General features: G+C 58.2%; 1 protein-coding gene across 1 annotated transcript in view; it reads right to left on the minus strand.

Moving 5' to 3' along the window:
- The window catches only part of LOC308057773 (hydrocephalus-inducing protein homolog), a 77257-nt gene that overhangs the window by 17118 nt on the left and 43518 nt on the right, over window positions 1-16621 (minus strand). The window contains exons 18-37 of the mRNA XM_080411824.1: window positions 16299-16403; window positions 15428-15637; window positions 14157-14554; window positions 13050-13137; window positions 12554-12731; window positions 11903-12033; window positions 11052-11185; window positions 9912-10048; window positions 8942-9069; window positions 8668-8856; window positions 8117-8266; window positions 6803-7042; window positions 6359-6527; window positions 5039-5209; window positions 3997-4414; window positions 2969-3065; window positions 2309-2809; window positions 1808-1991; window positions 1179-1320; window positions 140-314 (exon numbers count right to left, since the gene is read on the minus strand). Of these exons, the coding sequence (XP_080267950.1) occupies window positions 140-314; window positions 1179-1320; window positions 1808-1991; window positions 2309-2809; window positions 2969-3065; window positions 3997-4414; window positions 5039-5209; window positions 6359-6527; window positions 6803-7042; window positions 8117-8266; window positions 8668-8856; window positions 8942-9069; window positions 9912-10048; window positions 11052-11185; window positions 11903-12033; window positions 12554-12731; window positions 13050-13137; window positions 14157-14554; window positions 15428-15637; window positions 16299-16403 (3945 nt within the window). The remainder of the gene's footprint in view (window positions 1-139; window positions 315-1178; window positions 1321-1807; window positions 1992-2308; window positions 2810-2968; window positions 3066-3996; window positions 4415-5038; window positions 5210-6358; window positions 6528-6802; window positions 7043-8116; window positions 8267-8667; window positions 8857-8941; window positions 9070-9911; window positions 10049-11051; window positions 11186-11902; window positions 12034-12553; window positions 12732-13049; window positions 13138-14156; window positions 14555-15427; window positions 15638-16298; window positions 16404-16621) is intronic.

Consider the following 16621-nt stretch of genomic DNA (forward strand, 5'->3'; position numbering starts at 1 on the left):
CGATCAGACCCCGGTGGTTGTTTCCCAGCGCAGCCCCACATGTTGCTCCTGCCAGGTGCTCGTCCCCAGCACTGTGTGGGGCTCCCTGAGGCACGGCGCAGCTCCGTAGGAAGGTCCCCAGGGCTTTCAGTCATCTCTGTAAACAACCACGCACCTGCTTGACACCAGGCCGGCTTTCCCTCCTCAAAGCATTCTCTTGGTCTTTTCCAGTCTTTCTCTTCCCCTGCTCAGAATTCTTCAGCTCTTCCTCCTTCAAGCGTTCCAGCTCCTGCCGACGCTTTTCCTCAAGCTCTCGAGCTAGCTGCTCCATCTCCCTTCAGCAAGCCAAACAGAAAACACGCCCGAGAGTCACCACCAGAAGTCTGGGCTTGCCGCCATCCCAGCTGGTCCTGCACTTCATTCCCTGACCCTGAGGCCAGGCAGAACCGTTAGGCCATCTCTGTGGACCTCCCTCAGCCTGGGGAGGCTGGGAATATCCCAAGTGAGGAGAGGTGGGAGGGGACCTCCAGGGCCAGCCAAACCTCAGCCTTGCTTCATAAGGTCAGCCTGGGCTGAACGAAGTGCGGAAACACACGCTCGCTTTAAGCGGGTCCCCCTCCCAGTTTCGGACTTAGCCTGTGCATCCTCCTCAACCCCTGCGGCCTCCCCTCCTGGGCTGCTTTGCTGGATCAGAGCTTCTCCCAGGCTGACCTGCTGCTGCAGCTGAGGGTGAGCCCAAGAGCCACCGGCTTCTATGGCCGGTGTCGCTCAGGAAGGAAAAACCTGGGAGATCAGCAAGGACTTCCCCTACGGCAGGACTGGGATCTAAACCAAGCCAGCACGGCTGTGCCTCACACCAAGCCACACCACAACCCCTCTGGTGTGGGGAAGAAGGGGGTGAAGATGAGAATCAACGTAATTAACTTAGAGACACTTCTAAGGAGCAGCGGCCAGGCAAGCCCAGAGCCCAGGTGCCGGCAGCCACCGTCTAAACCCGCGGGCTCCCCGCTCAGCTGGAGAGAAGATGTTCTCTCCCGGGAGGAAGGGCCTTCCTCTGCTGGGAACCTGGGGGTGGAACTGCCCGCCTGGAGCAGACCCTTTCGGGCCTTCGCTCCGTGACCCCTCTGAGCTCAACCGAGGTCTCCGGAGCAGGAAAACCCTGCAGGGGCACCCTCCTGGGGAGTTACAGGCGCACAGACCTCTGCCTCCTCTCGCGCTGGACTTGGCGTATCTGGTTATGAAGCTGAATTTTCTGCTCCGCAGTGAGGGCATCATACTCATCCTCGTCCATCTCCCAGAGACGTTCTCTCTCCCTGCGGGCAGCTTCTTCCTGCTCCCGTCCTTCAGCCAAGGCCAGAGGAGAAACCATTAGCAGAGCTTGCTGTTGGGGGTGAGCTGCCAGGATTCACAGCTGTGTCCCGAGCCAGCCGATCATCCTGCCAGGAGGTGCTGGGGAGCTCACAGCCCTGCTCCAAAATTCAGATCAGCCCCTGAACTATCAACAGTTCACGGTGAGTTCCCGCGCCTTGCCTGGCTCCTGCGCACCAGCGTGGCGGGCAGCTGCTGCTGCTGCTTCGGTTCTGAGCCACAACAGCTGGCACTTGTGCCCAGGCTTTCACAGTAGAGACCAAGGGAAGTCTTCACAGCCTCAGCTCTGCTCTGCTGCATTTTAAGCAACTGTGAGCTGAGCGCTGGCTACACCCAGGCAGAAGGTGGAAGGATTAATAAGAGCACTTCTTACAAGCCCTGCTGGTAACCCAGATACACACAGATAAGGCTGAGTGCTTGACAGGGAAGATTTGAGAGGTGCGGAGATGAAAAGTCTCACCTTCCTGCTCTTTTGCAGCTGTCTCCCTGGCTTTAAAGGACACATAATCCTGGAACAGGTTCACGACATAGATGTGAGGCCGATTTCCAACAGCTTTGAGCAGGCAGAGGAGAGCAGATGCCATGTTGTGTGCAAAGAGGGTTTCCAGGCCATCAAACACCACGCCCTGGTAGCAGTCACTCAGCTGCGAATAAAGTTGAAAAGGAACAGCTTTTCTAGCCAGCTGTGGCACACACGGGGCTCTCAGCCAGTCAGTAAATGTCCACTGTCAGCAGATGTCAAAGGACACCAGCCATCGTTGTGTCCAGCGCATCGGCCCAGACAAGCTCTGATCTTTCCCCACGTTCTGCCACCTTGGGGCATCTGCAGCTTCCCCCAAGGATCCCTGCGTGCAGCTCGGGGCTCCTCCGAGAGCAGATACAGACCTCCTCTCCAAACTGCCTCGCTGCCTGTCTCTCCGGAGCAGGAACGCAGCATCTGCCCCCACCCCACCCCACGTACCTGGAGCCTTTCGGAGAGGATGGCCACCAGCAAGTCCTCGGGCAGCACGCAGCTCAGACAGCCCAGCCCTCCCTCTGTGCTGCCACCGATGCTCAGCCATCGCTGCGCAGGGACGCAGGGAAGGGGAGGGTGGAGATGAGAAATGGAGGAGCCCTGCAATGTTGAACGCCACAAGTAAACCAAACCACTTGGGTAACCCCTGAACAGTTCCAACTGCTGGGCTTGCAGCCAGGGTTTCCCACTAGCGGGAGGCTCGAACCAACCCTGCAGGCCAGCAGCTCCAGGGGACAACCCTGGAGGACACATCCCGTGGCTTGCAAGCCCCCGGCACAGCATCCCGCAGCTTTGCCCACTGCCTGCGGCCACATTAGCCAGGACTGCGCTTTGCCAACAAACTGTTGAGGCCCAGTCGAGATTTCTGCCAGAGCACAGGGGTTTGTTCCCACCCCAAGCATGCCCAGCTGGCGCTCTGCACCACACACCCACACACCAGCCCCCACTCTAAGCAGCCCCTTCGCTTCTCAGATGCAACAGAAAGGACCCAGGCATTACCCAGCGCAGATCACGCTTCACCTGGCAGCTTGTCGAATCCCTTCGATGCTGTTCCCGGGATTGGGATGCACGGCCATGCGGCTTCCTCTTGCTTGCTGCAGTGCTCACCGGCCTTTGGGAACTCGGGGACTGCAGGCTGCCGTCCTCCTCAGAGCTGGACTGGCGCAGCGCTGAGCTGTGCCCGGCCTTGGCGCGGCACTGCACGCTGAGAGACACATCTGCATTGTGACCTGCAGAGGGGACAGATGGCTCAGCGGGGCTGGCGATGGGTGCTGCGGGGAGCAAGCAGGCACCTTCCACCCCTGGCAGGGACACAACACTTGTCCCCCAGCCTGCTGGGCACTAGCAGCGCTGCTCTCCAGAAGCAGCTCCTGCCCTGCTTCCCTTACTAGCACGATAAAGCTGAGAGAGGACGGAAAGGCCAGAGAGTTTGTCGTGCACAGCCCCGTGTCCCTCCTTAATAAACATGCACACAGGTGACACTTTGCACAGCAGCTCCCCTATGGATCAAGCCAAAGATTCGTCCCCCAGCACCATCATTTTCCTACCTTGCACCCATCCTGCCTTCTCCCGTGGAGACTGTAACGGGCAGCCCTGCCCCAGCAGCATCACCCATCTCCATGGAAGCTAAACCCTCTGCCTGGGATAACCCCACCTGGCACCCAGAGCCTTTTCCCTTCCACCAGCTCCCAACCACCCAGGTTCAAAGCTGAGCAATGTAAAACGTCCCCTGCCAAGGCCAGCATCTGGCCTCACCCTGCAGAGCTCAGGGCAACAACTGCCCAAGAAAGTTTCCCCAAAGTCTCCAGTCTCACATGGAGCACAGCACAGCACGTGCCAGCTCCGCAACCTGACAGTGTCAGTATAGGGGGAAAAAAAAATACATTTCCGGAGAAAAAGAGCTCATCTGCAGTGCGTCTCATCCAAAACTCCTCCAAGAGGTTATTCTTCCCTTCCTCTCATGTCTGTGAAGCCACACTCACAGTCAGTCACCTAGAGCTTAATGAGCCACTTCGGAGGGTTATTCCTTGTTCAAGCGGGCAGCAGTTCTGCCTGATGGCCACAGGGAGCAAGCTGGATTCAGCTCGGAGAAAATGTGTTTATAAAGCTCTGAGAAAGGTATGGGTGTGCTTCACCACTCCCAGAAAAAGGAACGTGTGTCAAGAAGCCCAGAGGCAGTAAAAATGCCTTTGTCTGACCCCTCAAAACAGAGCTTCTTATTCACCCGAGCTGTGTTATGAAATGGCTCTGCATTTCTACACGCTTGCACCCGTGCTCCCCAAGAGACCCAAGGGCTGCCAAACTCCTCTGGAGCAAGCAGAAGCAGGTGGCCATGGTGGGTTTCCAAAGCGCCGCTCTGCGCCCAGTGTTCCTCCTTACCCTCATCCTCTGTCTCCTTGTGGCTCTGCTCAGCGGCAGCCCTGATGCACAGCTCCCGGGCACGGAGCCCTGCCGCGCTGCTCCCGTCAGAGATGGCTTCTGTCACCACGGCGTCGATGGACAAGCAGGCAGCGCCGTAATATTTGGACAGGGCGACCGCTGCCGCTGTCTTTCCTTGAGAGAGAGAGGAAGGCGGCTTGGTGACATTTGCAGGTGAAGCATTCTCAGCGACAGGCTCTGGAAAGCCCCCCCAGAGGCTTTGCAGGTTTCAAGGACGTTCAGAAAGCACATGTCCCTTTAGGGGACACCACGAGGGAGGCAGCTTCAGCACGGTCAGAAGCGCTGAACTCCAGAGCCAGGTGGATCGCCTCCACCTCCGGTTCAGCCCAGGACTTTGTCCCTTGTGGTGTGACCTCAGCCCTGGGCCAGGACATTGTTTCGAGCCCTGGCCCACCACCACCGTTCGCTACCCTGTGCTGGTGGGTGCCAGCTGGGCGCAGTCTGGGGGTCAGCATGGGCTAGGGGCTGCTCCCATGAGGAAACACGGGCACCAGGCAATGTGGTCCCATGCAGCAAGAGGGACATGGCCACCCCATCTGGGGGGACAAGAGCCTAGCTATAGGGACACAAGATGAGCCACACCACTGGCACCAGCTAGGCAGAGGCCTGGGACCGTTTCACGGACCAGCAGAGCTGTGGCTTGCCTCGCTTCGCTTCAACTGGCCGACCAAGCACCACGGCCCACCAGGATAAGTCTCTCCTGCTTCCCGCTCTCCTTGCAGCCAACAGCTCACGTACCTGTCCGAGGTGCCCCATGGACGATGATGACGATCCCTCTGCGGCTTCCGCCTGTGCGCCGTTCGGCAGAGATATCGATGCCCAGGTGGCGGGCGATGGCCCTACGGACAGGGCTGTCGGCCAGCTCTCCTGCAGCCTCCTTGCTGCTGCTGGTGCTCTGCTGGTGCTCTGCTGTGTAGAACCAGGTAGAAAAGTCAGCCTCCTGCCTCCCTGGGACCCTGATCGCCCTCCCCATCCCCTCAGACCCTGGGAGAGGAGACTGCTGCAAGCAATGTCACAGCCCAGATCTCATCGTGCCCGTCCTCGAGGCTCGCGCAGATCCAGCTGCTGGCGAAGGGGCCTGTTCAGAGCACAGTAAGTGGGGTGGCAGGAGGAGGAAAGAGCATCTGGCAACACCCAGGAGGCCTGGGCCACATCTTCCATGAACCCTCCCCACGGTCCTCATGGGAGTTTGGTCCCGGGTCCTGGTGCCTAAGGGGGGTGACAGGTGCAACTGGGCATTGGGAACAGTCCCGAGGGAGATGGCACCAGGCTGCAGTGAAGCAATGGAGGTGGCACTGAAGTCCACCGCTGGGGCCCTTTTGCCACAACGGACAAAATAGGTGAAGAGCTTCGGGTTACCACCCGTCCCGCGTCTTTCCTTAACACCTTCCTCCTCCTCTTCCTCACATTCGGATTCTGAATTCACCCTGTTGGACTGGCTTTCATCGAAAAGGGAGGGGGGAACGACCGAGCTACGGGGTGAGGTGCTGCCAACAACCCCAGCGGAGTGCTTTCTGCCCCCATCTGACAGGTGCCAGGCACCTTCAGAGCTGGCCGAGGAGGAAGGACGTGGGGAAGGAATGGCAACCTGCTCTTGGCCATTCCCACTTTGCAGGGCCACAAGCAAAAGCAAAACTCTCCTAAGGAGGGAGACTCCCAAGGCACCGAGGAGCCTGTCCAGGGGTATTCTGAGCTTGTGCTTGTGTTGCCGCGAAGGAACAAATCTAAACCAGCTCGTTATATTAGACTTGGTCCTACAGGCTGAAGAACTCATCTGAGCCTGCTCTTTGTGGCTGAGGGACACAAGGGGACACCCTGATGATTTCCCCAGTGTGTGGCAGTAAGATATGAGCTTGCTTTAGCTGCACTCAGAGCTGCGAGAGGATGCGTCTTACAAGCCACAGGTTTTCACCTAGCAATTCCTCCACCAAGCTGGGGAACAGGCGGCTGCTAAAAGCACGGGCTTTCCGTGGAGAATGAGGTCATGGAGAACTCGGGGCACGCAGCCTGGACTCCCTGCTGTGTCCACACTCAGGACAGACCATGCCAAACCCTCACCCTTGTCCTGGTCCGCTGGGTCCCCAGTCTTGGGCTTTGCTTGATCATCCTGCAGCCCCTTCTGGTCCTGAGAGTACTCCAGCACCTCTGGGGGCAGCTTCTCACCCGGGCCACGCAGAGGCAGCAACAAGGTGTTGCGGCTGTCGTAGTCGTTCAGCATGCGCAGGACCTGTGCGCGGAGGGACGAGAAACCACATACAGGAGGGGTTTCTTGACCACACGAACACACTGCCCAGCCAACCAGTCTTCTCCCCCATGCCTTCCTCCCAGCACGGACTACCCAAGCACCCCCCTCGGCCTGGCAGCAGGGCTGGCTGCTCCTCAAGTGCCACCAGGCTGTGCCCTGGGGACTGCCTCCATCTCCCTGGCGCAAGCCCGGGAATGCCACCACAGCACTGTGAAGCTACGGCAGCACGCACACGGGGACCAGACCTTCCCGCTCACCTGCTCCTCCTCAAGGTACTGCTGGTCAAACTCCAGCGAGTAAAACTCGATGGGAAACTCGCACGGGTTCTTCACCACCACTGTCCCCTCCGCCCCATGGCTGTATGGCAGCACCGGTCCCAGCTCAAGCACTGGGGGGCTGAACTCCAGCTGCGGCTCCAGACCTTGTCCCGAGACCTGCAGCTGGAGGTGCTGGCTGCTCTGGCAAATGTTAATCTTCAGCCTCCTTCTGTAGGACTTCTGAAAAGAGAGAAGCACAGAAAGGTCCTGCGCTAAGTCCCAGGTGACAAGGGCCTGGAATTCAACCCTTGCCCCAAGGTCAGCGGTGTCATCGGTACCTCTAAGGTGAATGGAAAACAGGTATTTAATTATAGCAGAGGCTGCAGCACCTGCATGCTGGCTCCAGGTAACTGGGATGGATCCTGGGTGAGGTGTAACTGGCTGTTTGGTGTCAGATCTGAAACAGTCTGTCACACGTTTTCACCCAGTCACGAGGGAGCGCAGCGCTCATGAGAAAGGTCCTCGGGGTTACGCTGCCCAGACACAGCTGTGGCACTGCTGCATCAGGCAAACACCAGCCACGCAAGAGGCAGATGAGCTCTCGCTGGCTAGAAATAAGGGTCATCTTCTCTGCTCAGCGTTTGGCTCTGGCCAAAGCCCAACACAAGCTGGTGGCATCCCTACTAGCAATTATACCGTCCCTGGGACTGTTCCCAGGCATGGAAGCACTTGTGTCCATGCTGTCACACACTGCCAGCTTCCAAGTCACTGTGGCCACATGCAAACTGCCTTTGGGAATGCTCCATCACTTAAGCTGACTCCCAGACCGCGTGGGAACACGCAGGCAGGTTGGGCCAGAGCCACAGGGACTGCTGGCAGTGTACCGCTACAGGTGACAGTCCCGCCGTGCCCAGGAAGGTGTCTGGCGGCTGTTTTGTCTGCTGGTACCGGCAGCAGGATTAGCCCAGGTTGGCCCTTCCAGGGTTGTCCCCCGCGAGCATGCCAGCTGCTCTGCGCCGGGGCGTTGCAGCCTGCAGATATGCCCACACGAGGTGGAAGGTGAGGGGAGACAGGTGGATCTCCTCCATGTGCCGAGAGGGAGCCACACCGCCGAGCCTGGATGCTCCCTGTGCAACTCCCCGTGGGGATTCCAAAGCGCTTCTCAGAAGTGCGCGCTACAGGGGAAACTGGGGCACAGCGGGTACGGGGCTGGCAGAAAGCTCCATGCGGAGGCCAGACCTCATCCCCTGCGCTGGGCTCTCATTTCCACACTGCCCTGCCAGACCTCCGCGGGGTGACACCTGCCAATCTCACCTCTTCCACGGGTGAAAACCTGACTCGCATGTTGCATCGCTGTCCGGGAGCGAGGGTTCCGGCCGAGGGCAGTGCCTCAAAGACACGGGGCTTGGCTTCCAACTCCTGCAGCAGCTTCCGACGCATGCTCGCTGACAAGCATTTGTCCACCTGGGCACAGAAACCAGGCGTGTGAGGTGGCCTTTGTGGGGACAGACTCTTGGTTCCTGCCGTGCTCTGAGATACTGCCACGGTGCGAAGAGCACCCACGTCCAAACCAGACGTGGCCACCATAACCTGGTGGCACCATAAACAGGAGCAAAGATGTGTAGGCAGGGCAGGCAGATGGGGAGGCACTGTCCTCAGAGGAGGAGGAATGGGTGAAGATGGCAGAGAAGTGAAGCATCAGCTAACGAACAGGTCCAGGCGAAGCAGCCTTGCCCCGTACCCTCAGAAGCTTCCTCAGCCGAGCTGTAGCCCAAGCGCCCAGGCAGCCACGGGGGCAGAAAGGGCAAGAGAGGCAAAGAAAACCCAACCAAGAAGTTACGTGTCACACCTTGTCTGTGCTTTACCTTAACAGGCTCGTGCACGGTGACGAACCATTGACAGGGGACCTGGAGCTGATTGTGGAGCTGGACAGTTTCTTCCCGGCACTGCCCACACTGGACAGCGGAGAACTCCAGCCTGTCCCTGGAGAGGCAGAGGGACGGCACAGTCACGTCGGCACGGAGGCGGACATGGAACGTGGGGCCACCTGCTACCTAGTGAAGGACAGAACATCCAGCTGAGAGACCAGGTGACATCTGCTGCTGTGTCCAGCCTGCTGCCTGCCCCAAAAGGTGGTACCTTGATGGGCAGGAGCACGTCCACCTCTCCCAGTGGCAGGTTGGCGCTTTGTGGGTCAAAGCGCACTCTGAAGGTCTTAGTCTTGCAGCAGGGCAGGCACTTCACATGGTCCAGATCCACACTGAAACCTTGAACAGATGAAAATAAAGCAGCTGAGATACATCTCATGTCGCTTGTGTGTCACAAGCACGTTAAGGCCACGCGGGCGTCCTGGCTGGCAGCTCTGCGAAAGACCCCCTTGTATCCCCGGAGAAGCCTGCTGCTCTTTCTCCCTTGTCACCGCCCAAGGAGAAAGCGTTTTCGCAGCCAGAATCCAAGGTCCACATGGTAAAAATGAAACCCATCAGGCTGAGCTTCAGCAATTCCTTCCTTGGGCATCTCAGGGAAGGATGCACAGACCTCCCCGAAGGAGAATTTCCAACGAAGATTCCCCCATGCTGCGGTGTTCCCTGGACAACAACTTAGAGAAGACACCTGACCACCCCTCAGACACAGCAAGTCACCGTTTGATGGGACACAGCCTTGCCTCAGGGCCTGTCGTGGAAGCCTGTTTTGATACACCAGAGGATCTCACAGGCTCTTTTCTCAATAAAGGCTCAACTGAAGGGCTATGACATCATGAAGTCTAAACAAAGCACTTCCAAACCACAAAGGGTCCCGTCCGTTTGCAACACGAGCCCACAGAGAGCACAAAACCTCGGCTGTCACTCATGGTAGCCAAGAGCAGAAGATGATGAGAGGTGACCAAGGTGATCAGCCCACCTAGTCCCTGAAATGAGGTGTCAGGGCAGTCCCAGGCAGACCAGGTCTCTGGGCACTGCTGTCCAGGAGAATTCAGGCTCTAAAGCACCGAGCAGGGGGCAGTCAGGAAGAAAAAAGCTGTACAAACAGGCACGCAACACGCCCCCACACACCCAGTGACTTAAGCTCATCTGTCAAGCCCACGGGAAGTCCCTCCAGCACTGGTTACCTGTGCCACACAAGGCACGCCTATCAGCGAGGAAGGACACAGGCAACCGCCCGGGGTTGGTGATCTTCACAAGGTGCGTGCGGACGGTACCAGGAATGACACAGCCAAAGTCCAGGATGTACTCAGGCAGCTGAACTCTGAAAGGAAGAGAGACATTCCTTAAACCACAGCCCGGCTACATCTCCAGGTGGACAGAAGACACAAATAAAGTGGGTATTTGCTGCTGTAAAAACCCAGCTCAAGCCTGTGAAAGCCAAGGCCTGACCACCTGGTAGTAACACTTCGGTAAGTCATGGAGGGTGCAGGTCCTAGGTTTTATCAGCTACCATTGGGACCTCAACACAAAATTGTGTTTAACTGGTCGCAGCTCCTCGGCTACAAAGAGCCACTGTGGCTAAGTCCACCAGACCTCCACTGGCCTCAGTGGAACTGCTAACCTGGTGTACAGCCCAAGCCTGAAATCGCTTCAGGACCTTGCAATGAGATTTGCCTGCACAGGCAATCTTCCCCGCTCTGCAGCCAGGTCTGTCCCCAGAGCAGCCCCGGGAAAGGCAGGAATCGGCACCGACAGCGTTCAAGGGCAGCTCCTTCTCCAGAGCAATCCCACTCGGGAAAGCGCATAAGTGGTCTGTTTTGCAGAGCATTTTCTTCCTGAACTGGAGCCTACCGTGCCCCTGCCTCATCAGGAAGGAGCAGAGGGAAGGACCAAGTCACCCAGGCAAGCCCTACGGTCCCACCAGCATCTACACCCCCTGCTTTAGGGTTTCTCAGCCCGTGCGATTCCCTGCTGGCTTTGCTTAGCGTGGCCTGTTAGTTGGAACAAAGATGCCAGCTTTGAGTTGCCTCTTTCAGAGCTGGTCAGCAGGGACGGTGTCTGTGCTGTCTGGAGGGGCTGGACGGTCTGCACTGGACCCCCTCAGCACTAAGAGCAGAACCCAGCATCTGTGGGGAGCTGAGCACCCCAGGGTGGCACTATGAAGTGAGGACACTCGGCTGCTCACAAGGAGCACGTCAAAGCTACCAGGGTCAGACCCTTTCTGCAGTGCCCAGCTACTGCCAGCTCTGCAGACACCAGGAGCTCTCGGGAGCAGGGGTGCACTGCTGGGTGTCACCCTCGGGGCACCTGGAGTCTCTACTAACTTGAGAAGCCTCCGACGAGCATGCTGGTCAAAGGCCGCTTCCTCTGGGGGGCCGGAGCTGAGAGCTTTCTGCTGCTCCAGGGCATGTTCCTCTATCAGCAACTGCTCCACCTGCAGCTGCAGCTGCGTGTCCCACTGAGGCAAGGAAAGAGAGCGGCTGGTTAGCAAAGGTCCTGCCCAAGGCACAGGCTTGTCTCTGAGAGAGGATCCCACCCTGATCTTGTTGAGAGGGGCGATGGAGTCCCTCTGCCTCGCTGCTCAGCGTCTGTGACACCTCCTGCTCCCTTAGTCAAGACCTGATCTCAAGGGAAACAGACTCCAGCACCTTCGCCTGCCCAGTCACTGTCATTAAAGCTGATCTGGCCAGACAAACAGACAGGCAGGCCAGGAACCTTCCAGAGCTCCGAGTATTTGCCTGCCCCCAACCAGTGCCAGAGCAGCTTGGACAGCAGCTCTCTTGGAAAGGGAACCACGAGAAAGCTGATGCCTCTTGGAGATGACCGCTGACAGCACAGCCCCAGGGCGCAGTCAGGCTGCTGCTGGTAAGCTGGGTCGTGAGCAACAAACCCCTCAGACACGACCCGCAGCTCCTTCAAAGTGCCGGGAACTCAGTCACTTGAGCACGGCCTTCAGGAGCTCTCCCTGAGGCAGTCGGGGAGCTGGTGCATCTGCTGGAGGGACAACAGCCAGAGCTGGGCAGCCCTGGGGCAGCGCTGAGCTGACACATGCTCGTGGCCAGGTGCGGGCAGGGAGGTCCCAAGTGCCAGCAGGGCCCCAGGAAGCCTGCTGCGGGGTGCCCAGGGCTCGAGTGACACAGGGGCAGGGTGGCACATGCCAAATGGGGCTTCTCACCGCGGTGTCCGCGTCGTCCCTGGGTGGCTCCGCGGCTGCAGCCTCCCCCAGAGCAACTGCTTCAGCTCTCTGGCTGTCCTTTGCCATCTTCTCTTTGGCCTCTTTGAGGACCTTCTCGTATTTTGCATTTCCTGGAGGAAGAAGCGATCCACAAATAGAAGCGTGGACGCCGTGCCAATCCCACTTAAGCTGGGAAGCCCCACTCCCCTGATGCCGGCCTCTCCCAGAAACAAACTCCTTGAGCAATCTATGGGAAGTGGATGCTGCTGCTCCTCTCTGAATCCTGACGTTCACTACCACCCACCTTCCCCCCTACAGAGGAGCATCCCATCCCCTGCAACGCGATGGCAAATCCAACCCTGCCAACATCCCTGCCAGCCCGCGTTACAGCTTCCCCAAGCTTTTCTGCCCAGCCGCCACCTTCCCAGGCCTCCGACAGATATGCTGGCAAGCTCTGCAGGGTGGTTCCTGGGGCAAAGCCCACATGGGCTCACCTGCTAGAGACCCAGGAAGCAACCCGAGGGTTGAGTGTTGCTCTGACAGCCCTGAAACCTCCAGGCTCGGTGGGGGTGGGGGTGAGCTGCCCTGTGGGCATATGACATGGGGAAAAAGCCAGGGGACCTTCCCGTGGAGCAGAGAGGCAGTGCTCACCGCTGATGTTCCTGGGCAGGTCCAAGCAGATCCTGGGAAGGGTCCCTTCTCCTCTCAGGGTGATGCTTGCTGGTTCCAGGTGACCCACTTGAATCTGCAAAGCCCTGCAGAAGACTCCAGGCACTCCTGGCAGGTAACAGACTTTGAGCACTTGCTCCTTGCCAGGTCCAATGTAACCCTGCAGGGCATGGGAGACAAGAGAGGGAATGCACCAAAGAGCGTTTGGTGGGGGGACGGCTCAGGCGATAGGCACACTGAGAAGAGAAAACAGCTTCTCCTATGGAAGAAAACGTCAGACAACACGGCCTTCTAGCTTTCTCGTATCCTAAAAGCTCGAGCCTCCTACACCAGGGTGCAGTATGTCCTTCAGAGGGCTCGTAAGGCTGCATTCCCACAGCACAGACTGCCCTTTGCTCAGCGGGAGCGCAGCTCTGCTGCTCACAGTGCTTACCCTCTGCTAGCAAGAGCCAGACTGAATAAAGAAAAGCTCTTTTACCAGCTGCTGCGGAAGACGAGCTAAGGCCCATGCCCTCAGCAGGGCCAGCAGCTCCTCACACTGCACGTCAGCGGTTTCCAGGCTGCTGCTGAAGGGCCTGACTCATTCATCATCCCAACCAAACATCTCCTGCCTGCGTGGTTACACCAGGGGTGCGTGAGCCCATCCAGACTCACAGCGACCTGCAAACATACATCTCTGGAAATGCAGGAGCAGACCAGGACAAATTCTAGGGAAGAAGGTGTTGCTGGGAAGGACATCTCCTCCCTGGGCTTCCAGAAAGGCTCTCCAAGCCTCAGGCTGGGCTCACACCAGCCACATTGAGAGCACATGGAAGCAGACAGCAGCATGGCTCTGGGTGACCGGGCACAGACGCAGACGCCTTGGGCTCGCCCTCTGCACGCTGGGCTGGACCCTCGGCTCCCCGCTCCCCTGCACGCTGCAGGGGAAGCCGCTGAGCGGGACAGCTCCTGCCACTTGGTCCCCTGAGCCCGTACTCCAGCGCACAGCACAGCTGCAGCAAAGGTGAGCCCTGCCAAGCTGCCAGCACCCACGCTGCTGCTGCAGCAGCTGGCTGCACGGGTCCAAGCAGAGCTGCGTCTTCGGAAGCCCGCGGGAAGAGGGCATCAGTGTGTCATCCCTTGTAGGAGACGGGCATGAAAACAATGTGAAAGCCATTTGGCTTCCTCTTCCCCTTGCAAAAAGGGACAAAGATAGGAACGCTGCTTCAGCTCAAAGACAGCCACGCAGGACTAAGAAGCTGGGGCGCCGGGATGCTGCAAACTCCTCTCCTGGCTGTTCCAGCCCCGAACCTCCCTGACCCCCTCGCTGCCCCACAAAACTGCTGCGAAGCAGCAAAGCTGGAGGAGGGACCAATACAAGGGCTGCTAAAATTTCTGGCAAAGCAGCTTCATGCCCAGGCAAGACAGTATTTCAGTCCTGCTTAGTGCTGGCAGGGGGCAGGTGGGGTTTCTTACAGGCAGGGACAGGGAGTACGTCCTGCTTGACCACACAACCTGGGGAAGGTGACCCTCACAAGAGCCTGCACCGTCTGGCTCCAGTGTCGGCACAACCACAGAGCTCAGCACTCGGGGTCCAAAGAGCTACCAAAGCCCTCGTGCCTCCTGCTGGCGGCTGCTGCAGGATGCCAGAGCCACCCACCAGCAAAGGCCATGAAGGGGCTCTAGTAGGACCGCGCTTGCTCGACCTTCTCTGCCACCCAGCAGCAGTTGCTTACAGCCCTGGCTCTCCGTGCTGGTTTTGTGGCTCTGTCTTCCTTTTCTTTTTTTCCACCTGCCCCACCACCTTTTTTCCCTATAACCCTCTCCTGGGCAGCCTGGCCAGGGTGAATCACTTGTGCTACTCACCATGCTGGGCACGGCCAGGGGCACGCCAAGCGGAGGGCTGTCCGCAGCGGCTGCGCTGGAGCCGAGCACCACGTAGGTGAATCCCACCTTCCCTCTGTTCTGCAGGGTGACCTCCGCTTCCTTGACTTTGTTAAACAGCTGGAGAGAAGACAGAGGAGCGGGAAGTTACAGACGCAGGTCTGCTGCTGGGAGTCTCCTTCCCTTTTCCCTGGCTTGAAAGCACATGAACACAGCGCAGAAGCAGGGAGCGCAGGGGAGGTACAGGCACTGCGGTGTCCTGGGTTAACCTGGGCGACCCCCAGCCACAGGGTACCCCTTAGCCCTACGCAGGAACACTATTGACGGCAGCACGTAGAGGTGCAGTAATAAATAAACCAGGGGACACAAGCCCTCTGCTCTTTAAGGTGTCACCTAACAGCCAGCTGAAACAAAAGAGGAGGCATCGAGGCATTTCAGAATAAGAGGCACCTGCATACAAGTATTTGCAAGCAAAACAGAAGCAAAAGTAGAGACAGACAGGGCAACAGCCAAACAGGGCCAACAGCTGGAAGGGTCTGTGGGGATTTTAACTGAAAAGAAGTGCCAATTGTTCTGGGACATTCTCTCCAGCTGCAGTGACTGGAAGCCCAAGTTAACTTCCTCCCCAGTTTATTTTGTTGGTTAATCAAGAGCATTAAAAGAAAGCATCTCCTTGGACCTCAGGCTTTAGGAACGGATGGGCGGATGAGGGTCCTGGGGACATGTCCCTTTGGAGATCACCACAGGGTCCTTGCCTGTCCCGGGAGGCAGCGCTCGTGACCTTGAAGAGGAGGAAATCCCAACTATTGGGGGGGTAGAGATGGCCATTAAAAAACAACTCTGATGCAGAACGTATCACCCAAAGGCAGTACTTCCAAGCGACAGAGCCAACAGAGTAGCTGGGAAGGGAAGAGCGCCCTAGACCTAGGTGGGCAGCAACGCGCCGGCGACAGTTCCAAGACAAGGACCTCTGCCAAGAGAAGCGTGCGGTACCTGCAGCCCGCAGTCGATCTCCGTCACGTCAAGGAAGTAGTTGATGAGCGAAGCCTCCCCACTCAGCGCAATCTCGTAGGTCGGGCCTCCCTCCACACTGCACAGCGCCGTGACACGGGCAGCAATGTTTGTGCGGCCAACGAAGGTGAATGTGACGCGCTGGCTCTTGCCCGGCGGCAGCACGCCGTACAGTGGCAGGACATCAAAAACCTGGAGGCAGGGGAGGAGAGATGGAGATGTCGAGCGTGGAAATTGATGCAGTAGAGCAGCCGTGGCTTGGAGCAAAGTACAGATGTGGCTGGAGGGGCCTCTTCATCACAGGCGAGATCACCCTAATCTCATTCTGCATCCATTCCACTTACCGGTGGGAGAGACCCTGGGAAAAATCTTCTCCCATACTAATTAATGTATTAATACACTAAATTAATTTGGGATGTCTCCTGGCAGCAAGACATTCTCTCAGCTGAAGAACTTGCCTTTAAAAACACTTTTTACTGCCTTCAGAAAAACACAAGACTTGGAGATGAGAGCCCTTGGAGCTGGGGGTGGACTCCAGCCCAGCTCGTCTGACTCCTGACACTTTTCACTCTCTCTCCGACCCGCACACTGCTCTCGCAAAAGCTACTGCAAAAATTTCCTACCGAGCACCTGATGAGTAACAAGACGAATAACACCCTCCACAGGCGCTGCACAGGCAGGACCCTCGGTCAGCCCTACATGGCCGGTTGCTTCAGCAGCGCTGCGCAACGTGCTGGGAGGGATGCGAGGCCACTCCGTGAGCAGCACCGAGGGCCACCAGTGGCAGCGGGGGCTACGTAACTGCTTGCCACGCTGGGAGCCCAGCGGGGAAGTGAGACAGATGCCCACTTACCTCCTCCGGTCCCGAGGGGAGGGGCTCCACCTCCACAAACCGCATCCTTTCCTGGGTCCTCACTGGCCTCCGACTTTCCAGCTCCACAGCAGCGGACGGCAGCAGCTGGAAAACAAGCACCATGGGCTACAGGAGACAGCTGGCTGGGCTGAGGGGGATCACTGTGCTGCAGGCTCCACCGCCTCATCGAGCCAAGAGCAGCTAAGATGGGACACAGGCACACACCAAGTACGGGGACGCCTGTGCCATTAGCCGAGTGTGGGTCCAAGACCCGTGCAGATGAGACACGAGGTGCAGGTGGAGCCCGTGTCACACCGGCAGGC

This window comes from Falco punctatus (assembly GCF_963210335.1).
Source record: "Falco punctatus genome assembly, contig: scaffold_34, whole genome shotgun sequence".
Classification (NCBI taxonomy): Eukaryota; Metazoa; Chordata; class Aves; order Falconiformes; family Falconidae; genus Falco; species Falco punctatus.